We start from the raw sequence: 23,063 nt of genomic DNA on the forward strand, positions 1-23,063 counted from the left end.
TTTCGTGCTATCTTAACCTCCATACCTGCCCCCAGCTGATAAGAGCAAGCTCTCCAAGCATTATCAGATAAAAGAATATACCCTAAGGCCTTAAGGCCTGATCTAAGGCCAAGTTTTATATTGACTTGAAAACTGAGTTTTCAGCTTCTTTATCTGCTGAATTGTTATACATTCATGCTGAGAACAGCAGTGGTGTTCTAGTAGAGACTGAGGCATCAGGTATACGTACTATAAATCAAAGGGTGTAGAGTGGGTGGATGCAAAGGATTGAGTTCAGCTGGTCATAGAAACCCTTATGGGGTTTGTAAGACTAAGAAAATGAACATCCCTTTTTTTGTAAAAAAAATGCACATATCAGTTACCCTACATCCCTTCAGAAGCAGGTGGAATATGGTTAGCAGGTCTAAATGTTTATGGTATGAATCAATCCCCAGTAGTTCCTGGTGTGCAGAAGTCAGCCTTGTCAATTAAATTCCAAGCAACTGTGACATTTTAATAAAGGGCATGTGTGGACCAGAGAGGCTTTTGAATTAAGGGCAGAAGGCAGATCTTGGCACTAACGTGAAGCCCAAAAGGTGGATCTGAATAAGGCAGAATCTATCATCTCTACTGCTAATATTTGGAGAAAGAAGCAGAGCGAGTACTTTGCCACCGTGGTTTATAAAGTAACCAAATGGTCCAGGCTGAAGTCCATCCACTGCCTCTGCAGATCCAGATGGTCCCTAACCCTGCACAGGAGGACAGAGTGGCAGCAGGCCCAGTGAATGCCTTTTATTTTCCATTTCTCTCCACTGAGAGTCCTGTATTTTTGTTGTACCTGCAGTGCATGCATGCCAGCAGTTGTAACTAGGTGCACCTTCACACGTTAGCAAAGCTTCCTTGCTGTCTTGTTTTGTAAGATAAAGATAAGCTAATTTCTGTAGTTTTACTAGAAGGGGATATCCTCTGAAAGGAAGACGCAACAGTTCGATAGGCCAGAGCTTGGAAAGATGCTTTAAAGAACTAATTTGCTGATGTTATCATTCGGTCCTTCCCTAAAAGATGCCAGCTGTCTTATAGCTACAACTTATAAAACCAACTGTACTGTTTCTCAAAGTAACTAAATAATTACGTTTGTTGATTTTTTAAAAAAAGAATCTATATGTTCTTCATTCACTCACATAAGGGGCTGTGCAACACAGCACTGAAAACACATATTCTTTCTCTATCATTTAATGAGCCTATGCCCTTTTTCCATAAAAACAATTAAAAAGCTATTGTTACACTTCAGAAGGAATGACGTTTTCCCTTATTAAGTTACTATCATAATGTAATGTATATACCGTATATATTAGCAGGAACAGAAACAAGATTATTTCCGTGCTCTGGGATAGACCTCTTACTTCCTACTGTGAGAAAAGGTATCTCCTGCAGCAAAGCCTGCAGGAAGACATTTGCGTCTTTAAAATAAAAATCCCTCTTTTTAGTTTCTCAATCCTGGTAATGACTTCCTTTCTTTTCTATAACAAACACCAGAGGCCAAGCTGTCACACAGGCTGGGAAAAGGTTTTGAAAACCAGTGTTAAGAGCAAAACAGCAAGATACAGGCATGTCTGAGGGAGAGATGCTTCAAACCTTCCTCCCCCTTAGGCATGGCACATGCCACACATGCACACACACACCGTACTCCTAGGAATTGTCCAGAAAATTAAGTACATCCAGAAGGGTCATATAAGCTGAGGCACTGGAAGATAGGTTGGGTCAAAACATTTCAGGTGACTGGACTGGATTTTGTTTGTAGGCACCGGAGACAGTCTTGCAGTTGAGTAAAACCCACGAGAGGAAATTTGGAATTGGCACTCTCTGCCTTCTAGCGGATGAGCTACTAGAGTGCGGATGGGAAAGGCAAAAGAACAGACTGATGACAGCTTACACTTGCAGAGGAGGAGGAGACGTGGCAGACTGAGAGCTGTGTGGACTTGGGTGAGGTGGCACTCAGGCAGGAAGGATCACAGTCAGCAAATGGTCAGCTGTCCACTTGCAGCTGTTACCCAAGTGTTCGGGTGATCCGAGGCACCAATGGAGACTGGTTCTCTCTCTCTCCCTCTCCGGGTCCACTGGGGGACCCTCCCGAGTTGAAAGAGGAGTTTAAGGTATATGTGATAATTTATGACCTTGTGGGAAAAGGCCAGGCAGTGCTGGCTGGCAGGATGAGGATGTTCAGAGAGATTGTTGGCACAGATTGCAAAGGCAAGAGGGGAAGGGGGTGGAGGGCATCCCCAAATGAGAATAGTGGGGAAGGGAGTTCACTCACAGACCTGACCTGGGGTGGTGGAGCATTTGGGATGCAAACGCTTCACCTATCCACCGCCTGCCGGGGCCTGGTGGGATGAAGGCCAAGCTTCTAACAGATCGCATCTACTCCCAGGTGCCACATGACTGAAGACATCTGTAGCCCCACCCCACCTCACCCCAAGGCTCTGAGTGGGAAGAGGCCTCTCCCTCAATGGATAAAAGCCCTGCCCCTCTGGGCCTTAACGGATGTAGGGGTCACGGCCCCAGTCCTCCATGTTGTTATGATTACAGCCCAGGGCTTCCTCCTCGTCCTGACAGTAGCGCTCCCGCCCCTTTCCACGCCCACGCAGAGGCCGGTTGTGGTTTTGTTGGTCAGGCTCCTCAGCCTCCCAGGAGCCCTGCAGGTGACGATGGCCCCGGTATTGGCCGCGATGAGGTTCGGGCTCCTCAGCCTCCCAGGAGCTCTGGCGCTGAGGGTGGCGGCGACCCAGGCCTTGGGGGCACCGAGGCTCTGGCTCCTCATAGGGGTCGGTCTCAATGTCCATGCAGGAATCCACGGGATCGATGTATGCAGAATCGCGGCTGCCCTGCGCCTCAGTATCAAAGGTGTCCTGGCGGGAAAGGCTCTGGGCCGCAAAGTGTGAGGGAGGCTGCATGGAGCGGATCTGGCCACGCCCAACTGGCTGCCCTGCATACTCGTGCAGGCTGGTGCGCTCGGCGTCGAGAGGCTCCTCCCCATGCACTAAGTAGGGTCCCTGGTGGAAAGAGGCAAGTCACGGCACACCATGCATCCGAAGGGGAGAGAAAGATAAGGCAAGGGTTAGTGTGCAGCCATAACACAGCAAAGAGGAGCCTTGTCCCCAAACCGGGTTAGAACAAGGGGCTGTCAACGACTGGTGAACCTGTCTATGGAAAAAGTGTTCATTCCCATCACGCCCTGTAAAATATTTATCTGGGTAATGTTTCTATTCCCTTGCCCTATGAATTAAGCAGGTAAAAAGCATACATTTTTGGTCCCTTGGAAAGGCCAAACAAGTTTGTAATTAAATACAAACAGAAACAATTAAGAAAAAATAGTGAGGGAGGTATTGCATAGCTACAGACAAGCTCCTTCATTTGGTGTTCTAACAGGTTGCTAAAAATGGTTCTTTGAGTAAGAGTAGACCTGGGAAATAAATTTGTTGCGTTCACATTTCTCTATGAGACTACTGTATACATTTTGCACTTCCCAAGATTGGCAGTGAGAGGACGTGCATCTTGGCTTGGAAATCAATGATTTCTCAGGCTGGTGGGGTATTTTAAGGAAACAAAGTTGAGGACAAAATGGAAGAAATACAAGAACTAAAAGGCAGATATTGGGAAAAGGTGTGCAGACACACTTTAGCTAATGGAGAAAATGCTCATGTTAGGAAATATGTGTACCCACATATACATTAACTGGTGTGTGTGTAGAAAAATAAGGAATCAGGACAGGATAGACATGCTGTTAAAAATTCTGAGATATGCAACCAATTCAAAATTACCAGCTTTCCACATCCCTCGTACAGAACACAATGTATGCTATGCAAGAGGGGTGGGGAACCTAGGACACTGCAAATGTTGCTAGCCAGCCATCAGCCCCAGCTAGCGTGGCCCATATTCATGCAATAAAGCATAGCTTCAGAGGTGGTAACTCTGACATCTTAAGTTACTCTTTGACTTGCTCTTTTCCCTCTTCCCAACATATAGAATTTGAGTGGCATTCCATTCTGAACAGAGACAAAGAATTTCATGAAGAAATGAGGGCTTCCCATTATAATAGCTTGCCCCACATGCAAGAAGTTAATCACCTTATTTAAGAACCCATTAGCCAAACATCAGAAGAAAGAGTTAGTATCAAACAGGAAGCATATTGCCCACCTGTGCTGGTCTGCTGGACTCTCTGGATCCTGGGCATGTTCCCAAGATATAGTGCTTATTAGCTCATTGTTCTGGGGTGTGATTTCAGAGGCTGCACTGGACACTAACTTTTTATCATGTCAGGCAATAACCAAACACCACTGAGGGTTGGGGTGAAGGTGCAGCACTTATTATTAGTTAACTGTACTGGGGTGACTTCAGAAACATGTCGACCACTTTAGTCTGTCTGTCAGTTTTTTCCTTAAGAAGCAGACAGATAGCACAAAACAAAAAGTGTTCCCTTTATCATCCTACTTTCATATGTGTATTTTTAGCAATTTCAAATCTGTGTTTAAATGAGTGGCCAGGATTAATATTCCTCTACAAAAGGAGTGGCTTACGCAATCATAAATGCATGGCTACATGCTCTGAGGGGCCTTGCAGCTCAGCACAACTTGCAGTGTCTGCCTGTCATTCTGTGCAGTGAGTGGCCATGGTTAAAGTGAAGACACAGAGGCACTGCACTGGATAGTCTGTTCCAAGAGGACAGGTTTTACACATCATGGTGGGGGATGATGTTCCCTTGAGGAGGTACAACAAGTAATGGGCTTTATGGCTACTATAGCCATAGATTTCACAGTGTGGGGGCCAGAAAACCTTTCCAGATCCCTTTAGATCCCTTGTGTCCTTTTGAATTCCTGCAACGTAGCCATAGGAAGCCATTGCTTGTTGAAGGACAGGGTGGGAAGCAGCTGTCTAAATTCCTGAGCATGAGATAAGTTACTCTCATGGACTGCAGTTCCCAGAATCCCTGGGCATTTTGGCCAGACAATTCTGGGAGCTGTTCCTCCAAAAATTAAATATTGCAGGCTACTGCTAATTGCATCCTGTGTATAAAGAAAATGGAAAATGATGTGACAACTGTGCAGAATGGTTCCATGCCCAGACTAAAGTGGCTGCCTGTTGGCATCCCTGCAAATCCCCCATTGCATTCACATGTATGTACACATTTACAGAAGAGCCAGCCGATTCCTAGAGGTACCCACAACCCAATGGAGGCAAGCTGTCACTCCACATGGCTGCTGGTGATGCCATTTGAGGTCTGCCTACAGAAGCCAACAATACTGCCCTAAGTCATGTAGGTACCACTCATTGCTCAAAGGCTTCTCAACGGTCCTAGGACGCTTGGCTTACAAGACAAAGGCCAGGGGGAGAGAGAGAGACTAGCAAGGAAGCTAGCCATACTTTCAGCAAAATCAGTATGTGTTTGAAGGAGGAGGGAAGAGTTCTTAGCAAGGAGCTTGTCCGAGAAGTGTAAGGAAAGAGGGAGGAGAAGCAGAGAGAGATCACTTTGACCAAAAAGCAGCACCAAGAAGTTCTTTGTGGATCAAAGGGAAGATTCATCAGCAGGCCTTCCCTGTGCTCATTTCTTTCTTTCGGAAACAACATCCTGTTGTTTTTTTCCTCCCCGAAAGCTACAACTCGTGCTCCTCCACCTGGACGGCTCCACGCATCCCTTGGTCTAGGCTGCCCCTCCCGCCCCAGAACCCCAGGTTGCGCTTGAGTGAGGTCAGCACCTGTACCTGGAGGTTGGAGACTGGGGCGGGACTAGCAGCCAGGGCGGCAGTTGCCATGGTGCGGGTCAGCAGAGGATTGGGTGGGTTGCTGCTGGGAGGGTGCGTGGCTTTCCAATAGGCTTCGAGGTACTCAGCCAGGTGCTCACAGGCATCTTCCAACTGGTTCTCATCAAGGATGATGTCAAACATCTCCTGCAGAGACAAACCAATGTAAAGGATTCGTCCTCACAAAGGAGAACAGAAAGAGGAGGATCCAGGAATGCGAGTAAGGAAAGGAGAAGTTTAGACAGACTGCTAAGATAGTTGTGAAGGCCATAACAATAAAGCTTGGAAACATTACTTTCTGTACTACAACTCCCAGAATATCCAAAACTCCGCAAGGACACCTAATATTCTGGAAGTTATAGTCCAAAACAATGTTTTTTTCCATGCTTTGCACAGTCGGCATGTATTATTACTGCTTTACATCTATTTAAAACACTACCCGTGGGCCAGATGCCGTAGTAAACATGGAATAAGAGATTTCCCACCCCGCCCATCAAGCTTACTATCTAAGTCATGGCGGGGGGGGGGGACTCCTCTGTTTTAGCATTCTGCATTGCCTGAAATGGATGGCAGAACAGAAGGCCGGAAAAGAAGATGTTTTAGGCAGTGGTTCTTAACCTTGGGTTATTAGGTGTTTTTGAACTGCAACTCCCAGAAATCCCAGCCAGCACAGTTGGTGGTGAAGGCTTCTGGGAGTTGCAGTCCAAAAACACCTGAGTAACCCAAGGTTAAGAACCACTGTTTTAGGGGAAAGTAATCTGGTTGGGTGCGGAAGGAAATAGTAGTCTGGAAAGAAACAGAATAATGCCAAAATTGCTAGAGGCAGGGAAACAAGATGTGACATGTGATGTAGGGGTACGGCAGTAGTTCCCAGCCTTGGGGACCCAGGTTTTCTTGGACATCGATTCCCAGAAACCTTCACCATGGCCGGGGTGTCTGGGAGCTGCAGTCCAAGAACACCTGAGTTCCCCAAGGTTGGAAACCATTGGGTAGGGGCTGGGGAAAGAATTAAAAAAACCACATAGAGGCATGAAACAGTTTTCAGAAAGGCGTGGAGAGGCAACGGCATCCTGCTCCCTCCCCGGGTAGCAGGCAGACTGAACCAAATTTCAGGACTCACTGGAGGGCACTGTGCCAATTTGTCGGCTGCCACCATCTGCACATTCAAGTGCTTGGCCTGGGATTTGCCTCTAGATTTCACCAACCTCTGCAGCACCTGTGGTGGAAAGAAAGAGGAGAAAGAGATGTCAGGTATCTGAAAGGGAGGATGGAGGTGGAGACAGGGATAAGCCAGATCCTGCCCACAAGAAACTCCTGGAGGATGTTTTTTTTTTTTTTTTTTATGAATGGAGGAAAGTTCATAAAAAGATATCTGAAGTTACTGGCAGGTGACACCTATAATGGCAAACGCAAACTTTTTGACAGAACACAGTCCTGTGTGCTGCTCTCACTTCCACCCCATCCCACCCTGCCCTATCGAGTGTTTTTTTTCTGCTTTGGCTTGGCACAAAAAGCCTCCACAATCCTTGGCTAACCCAGGGGTTCTTGGACTGCAGCTCCCAGAAACCCTCGGCAGCAAAGCTAGTGGTGAAGGCTTCTGGGAGTTGCAGTCCAAGAACACCTGGGTTAGCCAAGGTTGGGAACCACTGCTCTACCATCACCCTCCTCAGTCTCTGTAGTTTGCCTGTGTGTGCCTGAGAGAGAAAGGGTAGCCCCATTAGTCTCTTCCAGCAAAGACAACAAAAAGTCTGATGGCACCTTAAAAATGAACTAGCTGTGCCTGTCAGTTCATGCCACCGAGGAAAGGGGCTGAAGTCCTTGGAAGCCATATGCCAAACTGGCCAGATAAAGCAGGCTGGTCTTTAAGGTCACGGTGCGGTGTTGTTGCTAGCTTGCTCTGGAAGGGAAGAAAAGATGGGTTTGCTCACCTTAGGGGAAGATATCTTGATATAGACAATAATTGGTGCTAAGGAGGTCTTGGAGAGCTGAGCCGGGTGATTGATGGTATCCGCATCCAGGGCTACCAGCTGCAGGGTGCGGGCCAGTTCGAAGATGCGCTCTATCTCACTCTGCACTTCAGCTGCCAAGGCAGAGAGCAAACAGCAAGTGGAGAAGGAAGCAGTGTTAGCAGGGCAATGGGGGGAAAACGGCAGCAATCAATATTCACACATCTCTTCAATTGTTTTTCTACTCTCCAAAGGGGTTGAACTGCAACTTCTATCATCCCCAAACAGCAGGGGCCAGGAATGGTGGGAATTCTAGTCCAACGTATCTGGAGGGCACTTCACTGGTGTAGTAGTGACTCAGCTACTGGCCTATGAGTAGTTTACATTTCCCCCATGAGTCCTCATCCACATCTGCAGGTTAAGAGTTTTAATGCTTGCCCAGCTGTAACTCACAACATGTCAGTGACTGTGAAAGAGGCTGCATTTGAATGCAAAAATGGTTATGCTGTCAGCTCTTTGTGCCTCAGAGGACAGAAATCAATCTCCCAGACTTTGAATTGGGTCACCCTGATCTAGAGGTTCACATTTGTTGAGAAGAATGGACCATGTATTGCCCTTCTAATGTTGTTGATCGTAACTTCCATCAGTCCTCAACAACACAATTAATGGTGCGAGATTCTGAGTGCTGCAGCCTAATCAACATCTGGAGAGAACTTCGAAATAAACAGTTCAGACTTGAACCTTGGCATGTATTTATTTTGCCCCCGTGAAAACACTAACCCACCTCTATGGGTTCCTATAATTAATTACTTTTTTCAGCAGTTAATTTTAAATGGTTGTTGTGGGTTTTTCGGGCTCTTTGGCTGTGTTCTGAAGGTTGTTCTACTTAACGTTTCGCCAGTCTCTGTGGCTGGCATCTTCAGAGGACAGCACTCTGTGCTCTGGTGTAGTTGGCTTGGGAGTGCAGTATTTATGGCTGTGAGATAGGCTTTTGTCTTTTTCTGTAGATGGGTGATTATTGTGTATTGTTGTGGGTGTATTGTTGTGCTAAGGAGAAGAGATTATCTGTTCCTGTGGTTGATGGGTGTCATTAGCTGATCTTTTGTGTGTAGTGATCCCCTGTCCTTGTGGCTGGGTAAAGTTCGCGGATCTTTTGCACGCTGTATGTACTTTTGAGAGCTGGGAGCCAAGTTTTGTTGAGCTTCACATTTTCCTCTTTTTTGTTGAAACTGTGCTGGTGCTTGTGGATTTCAATGGCTTCCCTGTGCAGTCTGACGTAATGATTGCTGGTGTTGTCCAGTATTTCAGTATTTTGAAATAGAATTTCATGTCCAGTTTGTTTCAGGGCATGTTCAGCTACTGCAGATTTTTCTGGTTGTTTTAGTCTGCAGTGTCTCTCATGTTCTTTGATTCTGGTGTGGATGCTTCGTTTTGTGGTTCCAATATATATACCTGGCCACAACTGCAAGGTTTCCGGTATACTGCTGCAGTGGTGAGAGAGTCCCTTCTGTCCTTTGCTGACCGTAACATTTGTTGTATTTTTGTGGTGGGCTTGAATACTGTTTGTAGGTTGTGTTTTTTCGAAAGTTTCCCCATGCGGTCCGTGACCCCTTAGATCCCGGCTGTGAAAGCCTTTGCGAATATATTAATTTTAAATGATTGGAATCCTTAATAAGCCCACACCATTTTCTTTTACGACCTCAAACGATAATTCACTTTCAGATATTCTAAGCGATACTTTAAAGCCTACCAATTTAACAATCTGGTGAATTTAATTAATAAACTAGTCAACAAATTAAAATTCATGGACTAATGAAGAGGAAAAGAGGGAAGAAAATCACCTAAGCATTCCCCTTTTGCACATTCAAATCCTTACTGAGAGCCTGGTTACACTTGTAAGAAGAGCTGTAGTTCAATCAATATAAAAAAGAGTGATTGCACAATGCACAAGTAAATTCAGATTGTTATTTTTTTACAGGGAACCCTTTCTTTGGAAAGGAAGCATGCTAATTTAGTCTTCCGCCAGAGGATCATTTAATTTATCATGGATGTCCAATTCATGTAGTGTAGTATTCAAAGTATTTGAATTATTCGAATGCCTCGGTAGGTATAAAACATTCTGGTACTCATGGGATGGAGGCAGGGCGAAGGGTATCCCGTAGGAGTCCCCATGTTGGTGGTCCAGTCCCAGGAGCTAGCTGAGAGGAGCTGTGGCAGTGAAGCCAGTCGCATTCTTCTTGGCTGGCTCCTAGGGGTGGGCCACAGCTACTGGACTATTTCCACGACTGTCACATGATTATAAATCTAATTGAAGAACACCAACATGTATTGTGTTACATATTGCTAATGTAACAGGGCCCTGAGTCACAAAATCCACTGAGTGACTCTAAGCTGTTCTCTTTCTTTTGGCCTAATCTACTTTACAGGGCTGTTTGTTGTGAGAATAAATGAGGGGAGGCAGTTCCTTAGAGCAAAGTCAAAATCAATAAATGTAATAAGTAAAACAAATGCATACTAAATAAAAAAATATCCTTCTCAACCGATTGTCCCCAGTGCCCTTCATTTTTATGCAGTAAGAAATCAGCTAAGAACTTGCTGAGACTGACCACATTTGGAGAGACCACACCAAAATTAGGGCACAATGTTGGTGTGGTCAGAGTTGAACTTCTGAACATTCCACCAACAGGGAAAAGAAATAACTCTTTTCTTGTTGAAATCAATGGGATGTGGACAAAAAAACCCCATTATTTGGGTGGAAATTTTTAACATCCCTTAATGTGGTTTCACCACAGGGAAAATTTTTTTTTACTCTACTCCTCTCTCCCTTTCTGCTCTTTTTACCATGAAGAATGTCATATATTTGTTTCAGAGCTTGGGACCATTTACTGTTTTAGACTAAAATTCCTACATGTGGACTACAGTTCCTACTCCAGCCAGCATGGAAACCAAAGTTGCCAAGTTCTGATTCATTTCAGTTTTTATAACCATTCCAATTAGCATTGATTTTCTACTACCCATCTGGACAGCCCAGTTACTAATTACATGGGATACTGTGCAGGAGTTTGTTCTGCTTGCTTGCTTGTTTTGCATCTTTCTAGGGATTTAATGCACAAAGACTTTTATAACAACTTTTTGCCTAGTGCCACTCAGTTCCTATTTAATTAGAACTAAGTCCCACTGGTTTCGACTGGACTCACTCCCGGGTAATTAGGCACAGAGTTGCAGTCTAAAATTGGGGAAAGAACTATTCCTGGTTTTCAGCCTGACCATTATTATTTTTTAGACCAAACAAATAAACGACAGTCTTTTCTGGATTTGCCATGGCCTTTTACACTTTTGGCACAATAAGGAAGAACGAAAGAAGCGGCTTACCATTTCACACACTGAAAATAATTTCAAAATGAACAAAAATCTATCACATTTTGGCAGAACCAAAGTGTATAGTTTCGTTCTGGTTTTGAAATTCCCTATCCAGGAGGGAAAAAAATTATATAGATCCATCCTACTCAACCAAGCATCCTTCTCATCCTGGAATTAAGCTGAGTTAATTTTTTTTTACTGAGTGCTTTTGACAGCTTGTGAGGTTAAAGGTTACATACCCAAGACATCTGTATCAGGAGCAGAGGAGGGAAGTGGAGGTGCAGATGCAAGGGAAAGAAAATTGTAGGAAGGGGGGAAAAGAGAAGAGTGAGTTGGGAAGCAGCAAAGAGGTCAACCAAGTCTGATGCCAACTGATGCAGGGAACTGAAAACAGACAACAGTTTACAGAACCAACAGGTCTCTCTCTTTCCAACTGTTCACTGAAGAACATTCTGCCCCCACCCATCATGCACAGAGGTGCAGAAATTCTGAACTACATCCTGTAGTGACCATTTGAATTCTAGTCCCACTAGCCCCACCTTTGGATTTGTTATGCATTGTGATGGTGCACTGTCATATCATCATAATCATTATCTGAGAACTGCAGAGCTGGAAGGGACCCTATGGATCACCACGCCCAGCCTCTGTCAAAACAGGCACACTGGGGAATTGAACTCCCAACCTCTGGCTCTGCAGCCAGGCACCTAAACCACTGAGCTATCTAGCAGTTGTCACAACCACACAAAGTATATCCCAGCTTCATCCTAAAGTACAGTGGTGCCTCGCTTGATGACGTTAATTCGTTCTAGCAAAATCGCTGTAGAGCGAAAACGTCATCAAACGAAATAAAAAACCCCATTGAAACGCATTGAAAACCATTCCATGCGTTCCAATGGGCCGAATACCTGCTCGTCCAGCGAAGATCCTCCATATGGCGGCCATTTTCAGTGCCTGTAAAGTGAGGAATCTGTCCTAGAAAACAGCGGGGGGCCATTTTCTTCAGCCAGCAGCCATTTTGAAACCCGACGATCAGCTGTTTGCTGATCCTCGTAAAGCGAAAATCGGTTCCCGAAGCAGGGAACCGATCATCGCAAAGTGGAAAAACCCCATTTAAACCATTGTTTTGCAATCCCAAAAGCAATTGCAAAAAACTAATCGTACAACGATTTCCTCATTAAGCGAGGCAATCATTAAGCGAGGCACCACTGTACATGTCACTGATGATGTGGAAACAGCCCTAATCATCTCTGATATGTGTAGGACCAATTCTGTCAGGGACAGGAAAAGAAGATGCAATTCTGTAAAACATTATGGGAAATCCAGAAGCATCTTGGAACAGCTGCTTTTGGTTGATACAGATCAAAATTAGGCAAGCAAGCAAGAAAGGCTTGAACACCCATCATGCAATAAATTAGTGCCATGCAACTGCAAACATACCGTTACAATTTCCTACTCTACCTCCTATTACCTCACCAAGAAAGAAAGAAAGAACGAAAGAAGGAGGGAGGGAGGGACAGAGAGAGAGAGAGAGAGAGAGAGAGAGAGAGAGAGAGAGAAAGAAAGAAAGAAAGAAAGAAAGAAGACCTGAGAAAATAAAAAGCTTATAAAAATGGCAAAGGACCATACTTTCTTTCTTCTTAGGGTCTCAGCCACAGCTTACCTAGACTAGAGCGAGTACTGGAGCGTTCAATGATGGTGTGTTTGCTAGGGTTGTTGAGGACAGAGCGCTTAGCCAAGGAGATATCAGCTGTCACACGTGTGATTGATATTCTGCAGGAGACAGAAGGAAGAGAAGCCCCAGAGAGCAAAGCTCATTTGCCAGACATTCCCACCTCATCATTAGGGACTTAATCCAAGTGATTGCAAACCTAGAGATAATCCGAGTATCTACTAACAGAAATTTAATAATTTCAATATCCACACAAAGAAACAAACAGCTTGCATAAAATCAGAATTCTGCACAAGTCAGTGAATCTAGCTTTCTGTTAATAGAAATTAAAGTACTTCATTTTTTAGTTTCAGAAGAAATGTCTAATTCTTATGTTCTGGAAAGGGAGGGGAAACATTTGAAAAGGGGCAGATGATACATACTCAACAAAACTGTAGGGAACATATAAAGATTATGGGAGGCAGAACATCTGCCTCAAACCTTTTACAGTGGACCCTCTACTTACGGAATTAATCCGTATTGGAACGGTGGCTAAAGGTCGAAAAGTCTGTAGGGTGAGTCTCCATTGACCTACAATGCATTGAAAACCGATTAATCTGTAACCGGCCGTTTTCGTCCCGTTTTGTTCCATTTTGGTTTTTTTCTGGTCTGTAGGTTGATTCTCCGGCTGTAAGTCGAACCTAAATTTTGCGGCCAGAGAAGTCTGTAACTTGAAAAGTCTGTAAGTCGAGCTGTCTGTAAGTCGAGGGTCCACTGTATTTCCTATGCCTTCAATCAGGTTTCCCTTGGAGCTACCCCAGGACCTGGGATCTGGACATACAGATTACAGCACAAATGGAAGTTGTCAAGATCCCCCCATTGCAACCTGCAAGACTTTGGTTTGTACCTGCCATCAAATCGGCGTTTCAGGAAATCAAACAAAGCTTTCTGCATCATGTCCGTCACCTAAGAAGGTAAAATGGGTGGGGAGAGAGAAACAGACAGGAGCAGGGGGGAAGAAGTCAGAACTGAAATGGTAGAATTTGTGTGGATTGAGAGATAGAAGTGGGTTGCATGCACAAACAGAGACGAAAAAGAGGCCATATGCTTATCCTGGTTCTTAATAAAGGCTTCTCTGAATAGCTCAAGCTTTGTTGTTGATGTGTGTTTTCCCAGCACTCACAGACCTTGTGATCCAGATGTGTGGGGTGTCCCACTCTATGGATAAAAGCTACTGAGAAAAAGACTGAGGGCAGAATTTCATTTCCATTTCTATTTCTTAAATGTTAGCCTCTTTCAGCATCGTCTGCTTAGTGTTTTCAGTGTTGCACAACTAAATCAATCATCCAACACATGGTGTACTGGGTGATGGAGCTTAAACCAAAGCACTGCAAATTGGGTGTTGATTCCTTCCCATTCTCAGTGGGTTGCTGATGAGAAGAGGGCAATGGTAAGAAGGTCACGTTGGGGTGATGCTCAAACAAGAGCCCAGAATCTTCTTTGCCTGGAGAATTAGTGACATCAGAGAAACAATCCCAGGCCACTGCTTTAGGCATGAGCTTTCTTGATTGCATATCTGTTTTATAATTTTTGTCATTTCTCTGTAATTACACTGTGCTGCACAGTCATTCTGTGCAGATCTGCATCTTTGGACTGCAAGGATTTCCATAATTCCCCAGGCAGCACACCTGGGCTAGAACAAATCGTCATGCATAGCTGCCTAGAGAATTCTGGTAGTCCATAGGCACAAATCTGCACACATTTAGCTGTAGCTCAGTGGCAGAGCACATGCAGGCAGGAATTCCCAGGTTCAGTCCTTAGCATCTCCAGATATGGATGGAAATTTTTCTGCCTGAAACTTTGGAGAACTGCTGTAGATCTGTGTAGCTAGTACTGGCCTGGATAAATCAATGAGCTGATTCAGTATAAGAGTATGATTGGGTTTGCTTGTTAGACCATCTGAGTGGCATGTAAACACCAGAATGGCAGAAAATGAAAAAAGAAATGAAGACCTAAATCCAATTGTTATAACTTTATTTGATTCAATGGGTCCACACTGGTTGAGATGAAAATTTTGATTTTGTTACCAGCATCTACAACTGCTGCACTATCTCAGTTTGGGTAGCGTGTCACGGAAAGACCGCAAAATTATTCTTCTGAATTACCTCCCTGCAGGCTTTCTGCCTGTCCAGACTTAGAACTAGATAATTCAGCTCCTTGTTCAACTAATTATGTTTATATTTTTCAGGATCTCCTGAGTTACTGTTTCTATACAGATTCATGAAACCATGCACAAGACTAGTGAGCATGTGTGCTAAAGCAATGATTCGTGGGCACATGGGATTCCAAGTGGCAGATATATATATAAACTAGAGATTACTTTTGAGCTTGTTCTAACTTCTGCTCTTCAAAGCGGTTTTGATAATCCACCTTGTACACTAGCATTTGAGTCAGAAAGAGAAAAGATAAAAACAAACATATACTGGCAGATTAAATTTGTCAGGTTTAAAACCAGGGGAATCATACATATATGAGAGGTGGACAGGGCACTAGTGGCCCACAAGAATGCCCCATCAGAAGCAGAGATATGGGCTTCCTTGCTCCACCTCTTCCTCTGTGGGAGGAGGCAGGTCATGGAATCCGGAACACCTGTGCAACAACCTGCAGGCCAGTCCTCTGAGCTGTGCCGGACCACCAAACTGTGATTAGTGCCCATCTCTATTCGCTAAATATTTCTGTGGTCCCAATTTTTTTTAAAAAAGGATGTGGGCCCAATCTAGCATGCCTGCATTTCCCGGCTTGCGCTGCTTCTTCCCTGACATCCCTTCCCTACCCAGCTGACACATACATATACACACAGAGAAGGAATCTGTACTATTGTCAATCAAAGATCAGAGATAACACTGGGGATTATCCTGTGCAGGGATTCCATCACCAACTTTCAAACAGCATTTTCAGGAGTCAGAGGAGGTAAAGGTAAAGGTTCCCCTTGACAATTTTTGTCCAGTCGTGTCCGACTCTAGGGGGCGGCGCTCATCCCGCTCTTCAAGCCATACAGCCAGCGTTTGTCCGAAGACAATCTTTCCGTGGTCACATGGCCAGTGTGATTTAGACACGGAACGCTGTTTACCTTCCCACCGAGGTGGTCCCTATTTATCTACTCGCATTTGCATGCTTTCGAACCGCTAGGTTGGCGGGAGCTGGGACAAGCGACGGGCGCTCACTCCGTCGCGTGGATTCGAACTTACGACTGCTGGTCTTCTGACCCTACAGCACAGGCTTCTGCGGTTTAGCCCACAGCGCCACCACGTCCCTCAGAGGAGAGCAGTTACTAATTACAAGATACAGTGGTGCCTCGCAAGACGAGCGCTCCGTTTAACGACGAATCTGCATTACGACGTTTTGAATGGGTGAATTTCGCTGCGCGATGATCGGTTCCCTGTTTCGGGAACCGATTTTCGCTTCCCAACGATCAAAACAGCTGATCGGCAGGTTTTCAAAATGGCCACCGGGTGCTCAAAAGGGCTCCCCACTGTGTTTAGGAGCCATTTTTCGCTGCACAGGCACCTGAAAATGGATGCCCCTATGGAGGATCTTCACTGGACGGTGAGTTCTTAGCTGATTGGAACGCATTAACCAGGCTTTAATGCGTTTCAATGGCTTTTTTGTTTTCGCTTTACGATGTTTTCGTTTTACAGTGATTTCACCGGAATGAATTAACATCGTAATGCAAGGCACCACTGTATTTCATCTGTAAATAAACATGCAAAGAAGAAAATTGAACACCACTTCTTCCACCCAGCCTCTGTGCCCCAGTGCTTCCCATTCATTTCCACCCATTGTACTAAAAATGCTTAAGTTGCACAGCTGGATGCCTATAGCAGAACAATCCAGCAAAATATTGGAAGTAGAAATTGGAAAGCAGTGTAAAAAGCCACTTAAACAGACAGCCGTTCTGGGTGGGACGTGGCCTACAGTAGGGGGCCCTAAATAACAGAGCTGGGAGGAGCTCCAGTAGATTGGAACACCACAGTCCAGTAACCAGGCAGAAGGGGCTGGAAAGGGTTTGAACAGGGGATTGCGACAGGCAACGCAGACTTGAACTGGCCCTCCTGAGTGTTTCTCATTCCCACAGCAAGCAAGACCCTTGCCCTGCCCCTGCATTCCATTCACTGTAGTGTCACGTCTCTCTCTACCCCATGCACTTCTTGCCTCTTTTAATGCCTCACCTCATAACCTTTCAAGGATGGGCCAACAAGAATGATGGGCCGCATGGAAGGAACCACGTCATATGGTGGCACGTGTTCGGTCTGAAAGGAAAGAGAAAATAAGAAGTTACAAGGCTTGCTCTAGAATACCTCCACTTCAGTACCACAGGCACTGGGTTTGTTTAGACGCAATCTCAATTGCTTAACCGAAACTCTGAAATCAAAACTGCCCTAACTGCTCTTCTTGTTAATGGGGCCAGCTCCTTCATGCACACACCATGGAGAGGCTGTGATGTGTGTGGAGAGAAAAAGCAGAGGGCATTGAGGTCCCAGCCCTTCAGAATATGACTCTGACACTTGCAGGATGAAGCATGAAATAAACAACAACTGCCTCCATGGAGCTGATACATCTTCATGCATAATCTGTCTTGGAACACTGACCAGGTGACTTACATGCATACAACAAGAAATAAACACTCTCTGTTCTTTGTTTGATGCCAAATTTGTTACGATTCTAGCTCCAAACTATCTAAAGCAGTTGTTCTTATAGCCCCCGGGGTCTCGGATGCATTTGAAGGGAGCCAGAGACTGGAAACAATTCTTCACACACCACCTTATGAGGTTTGTTATGCAGCTTATACAATCCTGAGTCAGCTGAGATTCCTTTCATATTGTGTTTATGGCTGTGGCCCAAAAAAGATTGAGAATGGCTCATCTGAAAGACTGCACCTCACTTTATGACCCTACCTGAGTATTAAGATCATCAGGAGTGGCCTTTCTCTCAATCCCATCACCCTCACAGGTGCACTTGGTGGGAACACAGGAGAGGGCCTTCCCTGTTGCTGCTCCCAAAATATGGAGCTCCCTCCCAAAGGAGGCCAGGCTGGCCCCATCTTTGCTGTCCTCCCACAAGCAGGCAAAGACCTTTCTCTTCAGGCAGACTTTCCTTTAAATGACTGCTTGATCAAGGGGATTTTAAAAAGGGATTGTTTTATTCCATTGGTTTACTTTTATTTCTAATACTGCTCTTATTATGACTTTTAATATGCCTGTTTGATGCTTTTTTGATTTTGTAATAATTTATTATTTAGATTTTAACTTTATTTTTTTTAATGTTGTAATCCATCTTGGATCCTTTGGGAGAAAGGCAGCATATAAATATTTTAAATAAATAAATAAATAAAAATAAAGGAATAGTAGATGCATGCATATAGCATCAGCTGTATGCAGGCAGATGTAGAACCTTGACTCCTTTAGTACCACACCTTCTCACCTCTTTCCCCCCTCCCCTTTGCTGATTCTTCCTGCCCACCCTTCTTGTTTGAGTGCTGAAATTCATGACATAAGATCTTGGAGTTGCAGTCAAGGTTTGCTGTTGACTGTGCCTTAAAGAAAAAAGGAATGCATATTGGAGTGGGGGAGCAATCACACACATAAGCTTTGGGGTCTCAATATCACCTTCCTATTGGTTGCTAAGTGGATAGGAAAAGTCTCCTGGGAGGGAGCATTTCTATGGGAAACTGCCACTGTCTAGGCTGATATTTTATAAGCTTACTTACCGATTTTTGCTTCTGCTTGGCTATGTCCAGTGATCGCCATTAATGGGTGAGTGGGGGACAAGGAGGCATGGGAACGGAAGGAGAGATAGGCAAGAGAAAAACAAACAAGGCATGCATGTTACTGACAGCTCATTCCAGCAGAAGCACAGGCAGGCCCAGGAAAGTGGGAGGGGGCACACAAGTAGAGCTCAGGGAAGCACATGTGGTGTGTATTACGTTCCATTTTTTAAAAACTACAGCTCTCAGAATCATTCACCCAGAATGGCCACTGGTGGAACCCCTTGGCCAAAATAGTCAGTGATCATCAGTGGTCATTCTAGCTGAGGGATTCTGCGAGTTGTATAGGAAAAGGAACACGTCCCAGCTCTGAATTAACTCCCACAAATGGAGGTGGGGAATTGACTTCAGATTGAAATTTCTGGACTTGAAATCTCCTTTAGGCCATGTTCTCCTAGCCCAGCATGGTTGACTTATCTGTTCATGGTAGCCCAACTGTTTGAATCCCTCTAAGGCCAAACAACATGTTGCCTGGGCAGCCTTGTACAATATTACCCCTGACAGACCCTTTGAGGTGAGCTATATTGCAGTGGAGAAATAGTGATGAAGGGAGTTCTTCCCCATTTTACTGTGAACTGTTCCCGCATAAAAATCCCTCACCCACCTGCTTGTTCCTTTCCCACCTACCCAGTATTATAGACCCTTGTGAGCATTGGTCCAGAATCTACTGTAGGTGAAAGAAGGAGTTTCTGCAGAGCAGCAGCTGGCAATGAAAAGTTACCCTCTCTCTTCTATCTCTTTATTTGTTGCAAAGCATTCTGGGACTGTCAGAGTAACATGTAGTTTGTCCCTCAAGTAGTTTCTATCCCGCATTTTTAGAGGTTGCTTAGCAATCAGCCTCCAGTCTATTACTCTTCTAAATGGCTCCAAGCGAAAAAAAAAGAGGAGAATCTGCAGAGACATATACCATTCCAAACTGTAGTCTTGAGGAGAAAGGGGTGGGGGGAACAGCATTAGGAATGTCTCCTTTAAATGGAGTTGGAAATCGACCCCATATTCAAGCTTGTTATGGGGTGCTGGGATGTTTCGCTTCCCTGTCAAAGTGTGTTGCTTGATTCTGTCACTTTTTTGGTTCCCATGCAGCAATATTCCACTACTGGAAAGTCCTTTGGGTGAGAGAATGGATTGCAGGAATGCTCCACCCCTGGAATCCATATAGGGAAGAATTGGTACAATGGCAGGATCTCATACAGTACAGGGGAAGGAGTGGAATATACGACTTGCATAGATCTCATGGGGAAAATGACTAGAATCTTTGTCTTTGAAGGATTTATATTGAGGAGAAGGAATGAGAGGAAAACAGGAGTCCTGGAGCATTCTGTTTTTATTGCTCCCATGGGAGGAACCATTTGATCATTGCACTCCCATGGTGCATGATGTAACAGGGAAAAGGAGGTGTAGTCAGTTGGACCCAATTCATTGGCCAAGATCCACATGAAGGTATGAGTCAGTTGGTTGCCAATGCATCTTTTAACTCGTACACATGTGAATGTGTGTGATCACTGGAACATGCCACTCTTGTGCCTTGTATGTTAAGTTTGTGACAAACACAGTATGTGTAGCCTCTTGGTTCTTCTGTATTCCCCAAGATGTTGTCCATTCCAGTCTTCGCCTAGTAGGAGGGCAGTTGGCTTTTGGGGGCCCACCACAGTGCACCCTTATGCTATGGGTGATCAGGCCCATTAATCAAATATCCTCCTGGAACATGCCTCTCCCAACGCCTCCATCCTACACACACAAGCGCTTGATTTCTGGGTGAGAAAAGCCTACACACACAGGCAGGCATCATAAGAGAACATAGCAAGCAAGTGTGAGGAGAGACAGGGGCACTATTACCTTCTTAAAAAAGGGGATGCGCTTGGTGGTAGAAGGGGGTGTGGTGACGCTGCTAACACTAGTCTTAGGGGTTCGCTGGTTCTCTTCAGTTGCCGCCTCCTCCTCCTCCTCTAATTCAAGGGCGTCAGGGTCATAAGCTAAGTTAGTCATGTCCAAGTGACCTGGGAGGGGATGGGGAAGGGGAGAAGGAAATAAAAGATAGGGGGAAAAAATAGGAAACAAACAAACAAGAGCAACAACAAAAGAGAGGTAGTAGAAACTGAAAAAGGTGAGAAATACAAATTAAAAGGAATTCCTTGAAAGGAAAATCAAAATGAAATGAAATAATATAATCTAAAGAATGAAGGAGGAAATAAAGCATACGGAATAGAGATTCCAATTTCCAGAGCATTCTTTAAAAAGGGAGGGCATTAAGCAATAAAAGGACTGTCATAAGGCTACTATGGAGGCCTAAGACTCACGCCAGGTACGTATGTGCAGATAAGTGATATCATTCTATAGTAGCAGAGCACAGTGTACTGCTTCAGGGTGTAGGTGCTGGACTGCCAGTTTTTGAAGACTTCCCATGGTTCAGTGAGCCAAAAGCAAAAGCTCCTTGCAAATTCCAAAAACAAGGCAGAGGGAATGGACTGGGCTGACTAACACCTTCTTTGTTTGATGTGCAACTTTTTGACTTGTAGAGAGGGTGTTTTTTTTTTTATCTCAAACATGACAACCCGCACCTAGAAACAAAACTGATCCAGCCCACCCTGCTACCTCTAGACTAGCATCTACTTCTGTAGCACATGTAGCTTCAAGCATAAAGAGCTGCTAAAGTGAGCAATGTATTTTGGGAGGCTTCAAACTCTCCTCATTTCACATCTGGGATGGCTCCAGAAAGGTGGAGGTGCCAACATCGTTCTGTGTTTGGTGGGAACAGTCTTACCACTGGCAGGAGGGGTGGGTCTCCTGGGGCCTGTCACCACATCTCCCAGGCTGGAGGTGGAGTTGTCTCCTGATTTACTGCAAAAGGAAAGAGCCAATAAAGTAGGACAGGTATAGAGTTTAAAGACCAAAGAAGCAGACCCAAGCTCAAGACCTTCTTACTAAAGACTATGAGATGGTGACGCTTCTTCACTGAGATAGATCTCATTCTCTCTCAGTGAAGGAGCATCTGTTCCATCTGATAAAATTACTTTCACAAGCTATACCTCCCAGTGTCGATGCTAGCTGTGGGATTTAAGGAGGTGCAACCCATAACAGAATGTTTCCAAGATCTTATTCCTGGTCTCAGGTACAACGGATGCACACCTTGGTTGTTAGATCTCCCACATCATGATGATCCAGGCCTGGTATGATAGCCCTTCCGAAGTCCTTCAAATTCCCACTTTTATATCAACAGTAGGCATATTTATTTAAGGACATAAGCTGTTTGGATACAGTTTCAAACAAGTTGCTGCGGCTCCCATTCCAGGCTTCCCAGTAATAGATCTGACAGAGTCCTAAGTTTAACTGCTTAATACTATCAGCTCTGATGGATGGCAGTCGCCTACATGAGCCTTCCCCAAGTTGATGCCTCCTGAGGTGTTGGACAGCAACCAGCATAGTTACTGGAGCTGGTGGGAACTGCAGCCCAAGGTTTCGGGCTGAAGAAAGTGCACCTTGCATTTCTCAGGAAGAGAACTTCCCTACAGCATAACTGCAATTGACCAGGAGTGGGGAACCTCTGATCTTCTGATGTTATTGGGCTCTAAGTTGCACCATCTCATGGTCAAAAGTCAGGAGTGATAGGAGCTACAACCAGGTATCTGGCAGGCCAAAGGTTATCCCACCCTACTTTAAATGGCAATGCCAGGCAAGATGATGTGGAAGATTATATATCATCATTTCTCAAAGGGAGTATAAGACTGTGAAATCTTCATACTGGAAAGGGTCTTTTTCATCAGCTTAAATGATTTCTGTGCCAGATATTATAAATTGAATTCAAGCTTTCTTAACAAAAACTATTTGTGTTAATTTGAAATATAACTTTGTTTATTTTTAATTTTAAAGTATATATTGCTTGTTAAAAGGGGTTGGATGGTGGTAAAAGGGAGGTGAGGAAGGATCAGGGTTTCTCAAAGATCAAAAAGAGGGTGTGATGCCCCAAGGTTTGGGAACCATTGTTCTATGTTCTGCCTCTTCTTCCTCCCATCCCCTCCCGTCCCCTCCTCTCATCCTATCCCACCTGGAGCTGAGGCGGTGTTGCCTCATCTTTTGCTCCTGTTGCACCCTCATGTTCTCCAGCTTGACAGGGCTAGGGATGAAGCCAACTTCACAGCCTTCTTTAACCAGCCGGCCGATCCACCAGTCATTGTTGTATTTCTGGAGTGGAGAAGACAGCATCCATATTGTGAGACATATGAAGCAGGCAGTAAGGGAGGAAGAAAACTGAGTTTTTCTGACTTATTTTGTGTAAGGTGCGTACATCTTTGCAAATTGCTGGGTGTAAGTGGGCTACATCCATGGGTCCGCTGTCCCTCAATGACACCTCATATTTACTTTAGACACCTATTGCCCTTACCTCTTTGATATGAAGGAAGTCTTTGGGTTCAAAGGAAATAGACATGCCTTGGACTGGCACATCGTCATTGGGTGATGGATTATAGCCCACATTTGTCCTTACAGCAAATGCCACTGGCTTGGTCTGCAAAACA

At 44.8% G+C, this 23,063-nt stretch overlaps 1 protein-coding gene and 1 long non-coding RNA gene across 5 annotated transcripts in view; one reads left to right on the forward strand and one right to left on the reverse strand.

Annotated features, from left to right (window-relative positions):
- The window catches only part of CACNB1 (calcium voltage-gated channel auxiliary subunit beta 1), a 65,281-nt gene continuing 42,218 nt past the window's right edge, over window positions 1–23,063 (reverse strand). For 3 of the 4 annotated variants that reach the window (XM_073004206.2, XM_073004207.2, XM_073004208.2), the window contains 11 exons: window positions 22,931–23,053; window positions 22,595–22,731; window positions 21,314–21,390; window positions 20,389–20,549; window positions 16,958–17,038; window positions 13,636–13,694; window positions 12,741–12,850; window positions 7,703–7,854; window positions 6,895–6,990; window positions 5,736–5,921; window positions 1–3,029 (listed from right to left, as the gene is read on the reverse strand). In XM_073004206.2, coding sequence (XP_072860307.1) covers window positions 2,514–3,029; window positions 5,736–5,921; window positions 6,895–6,990; window positions 7,703–7,854; window positions 12,741–12,850; window positions 13,636–13,694; window positions 16,958–17,038; window positions 20,389–20,549; window positions 21,314–21,390; window positions 22,595–22,731; window positions 22,931–23,053 — 1,698 coding nt within the window. In that variant the 3' untranslated portion in view covers window positions 1–2,513. Of the gene's footprint in view, window positions 3,030–5,735; window positions 5,922–6,894; window positions 6,991–7,702; window positions 7,855–12,740; window positions 12,851–13,635; window positions 13,695–16,957; window positions 17,039–18,495; window positions 18,516–20,388; window positions 20,550–21,313; window positions 21,391–22,594; window positions 22,732–22,930; window positions 23,054–23,063 lie in introns of all 4 variants that reach the window. The other variant, XM_073004209.2, reaches the window with a different exon arrangement.
- LOC144583634 (uncharacterized) lies at window positions 13,302–18,221 on the forward strand. Its single transcript, XR_013537541.1, has 2 exons — window positions 13,302–15,698; window positions 16,052–18,221. It is a non-coding gene; the product is annotated as an uncharacterized LOC144583634 (long non-coding RNA).

Source organism: Pogona vitticeps, chromosome 6 (assembly GCF_051106095.1).
Source record: "Pogona vitticeps strain Pit_001003342236 chromosome 6, PviZW2.1, whole genome shotgun sequence".
Classification (NCBI taxonomy): Eukaryota; Metazoa; Chordata; class Lepidosauria; order Squamata; family Agamidae; genus Pogona; species Pogona vitticeps.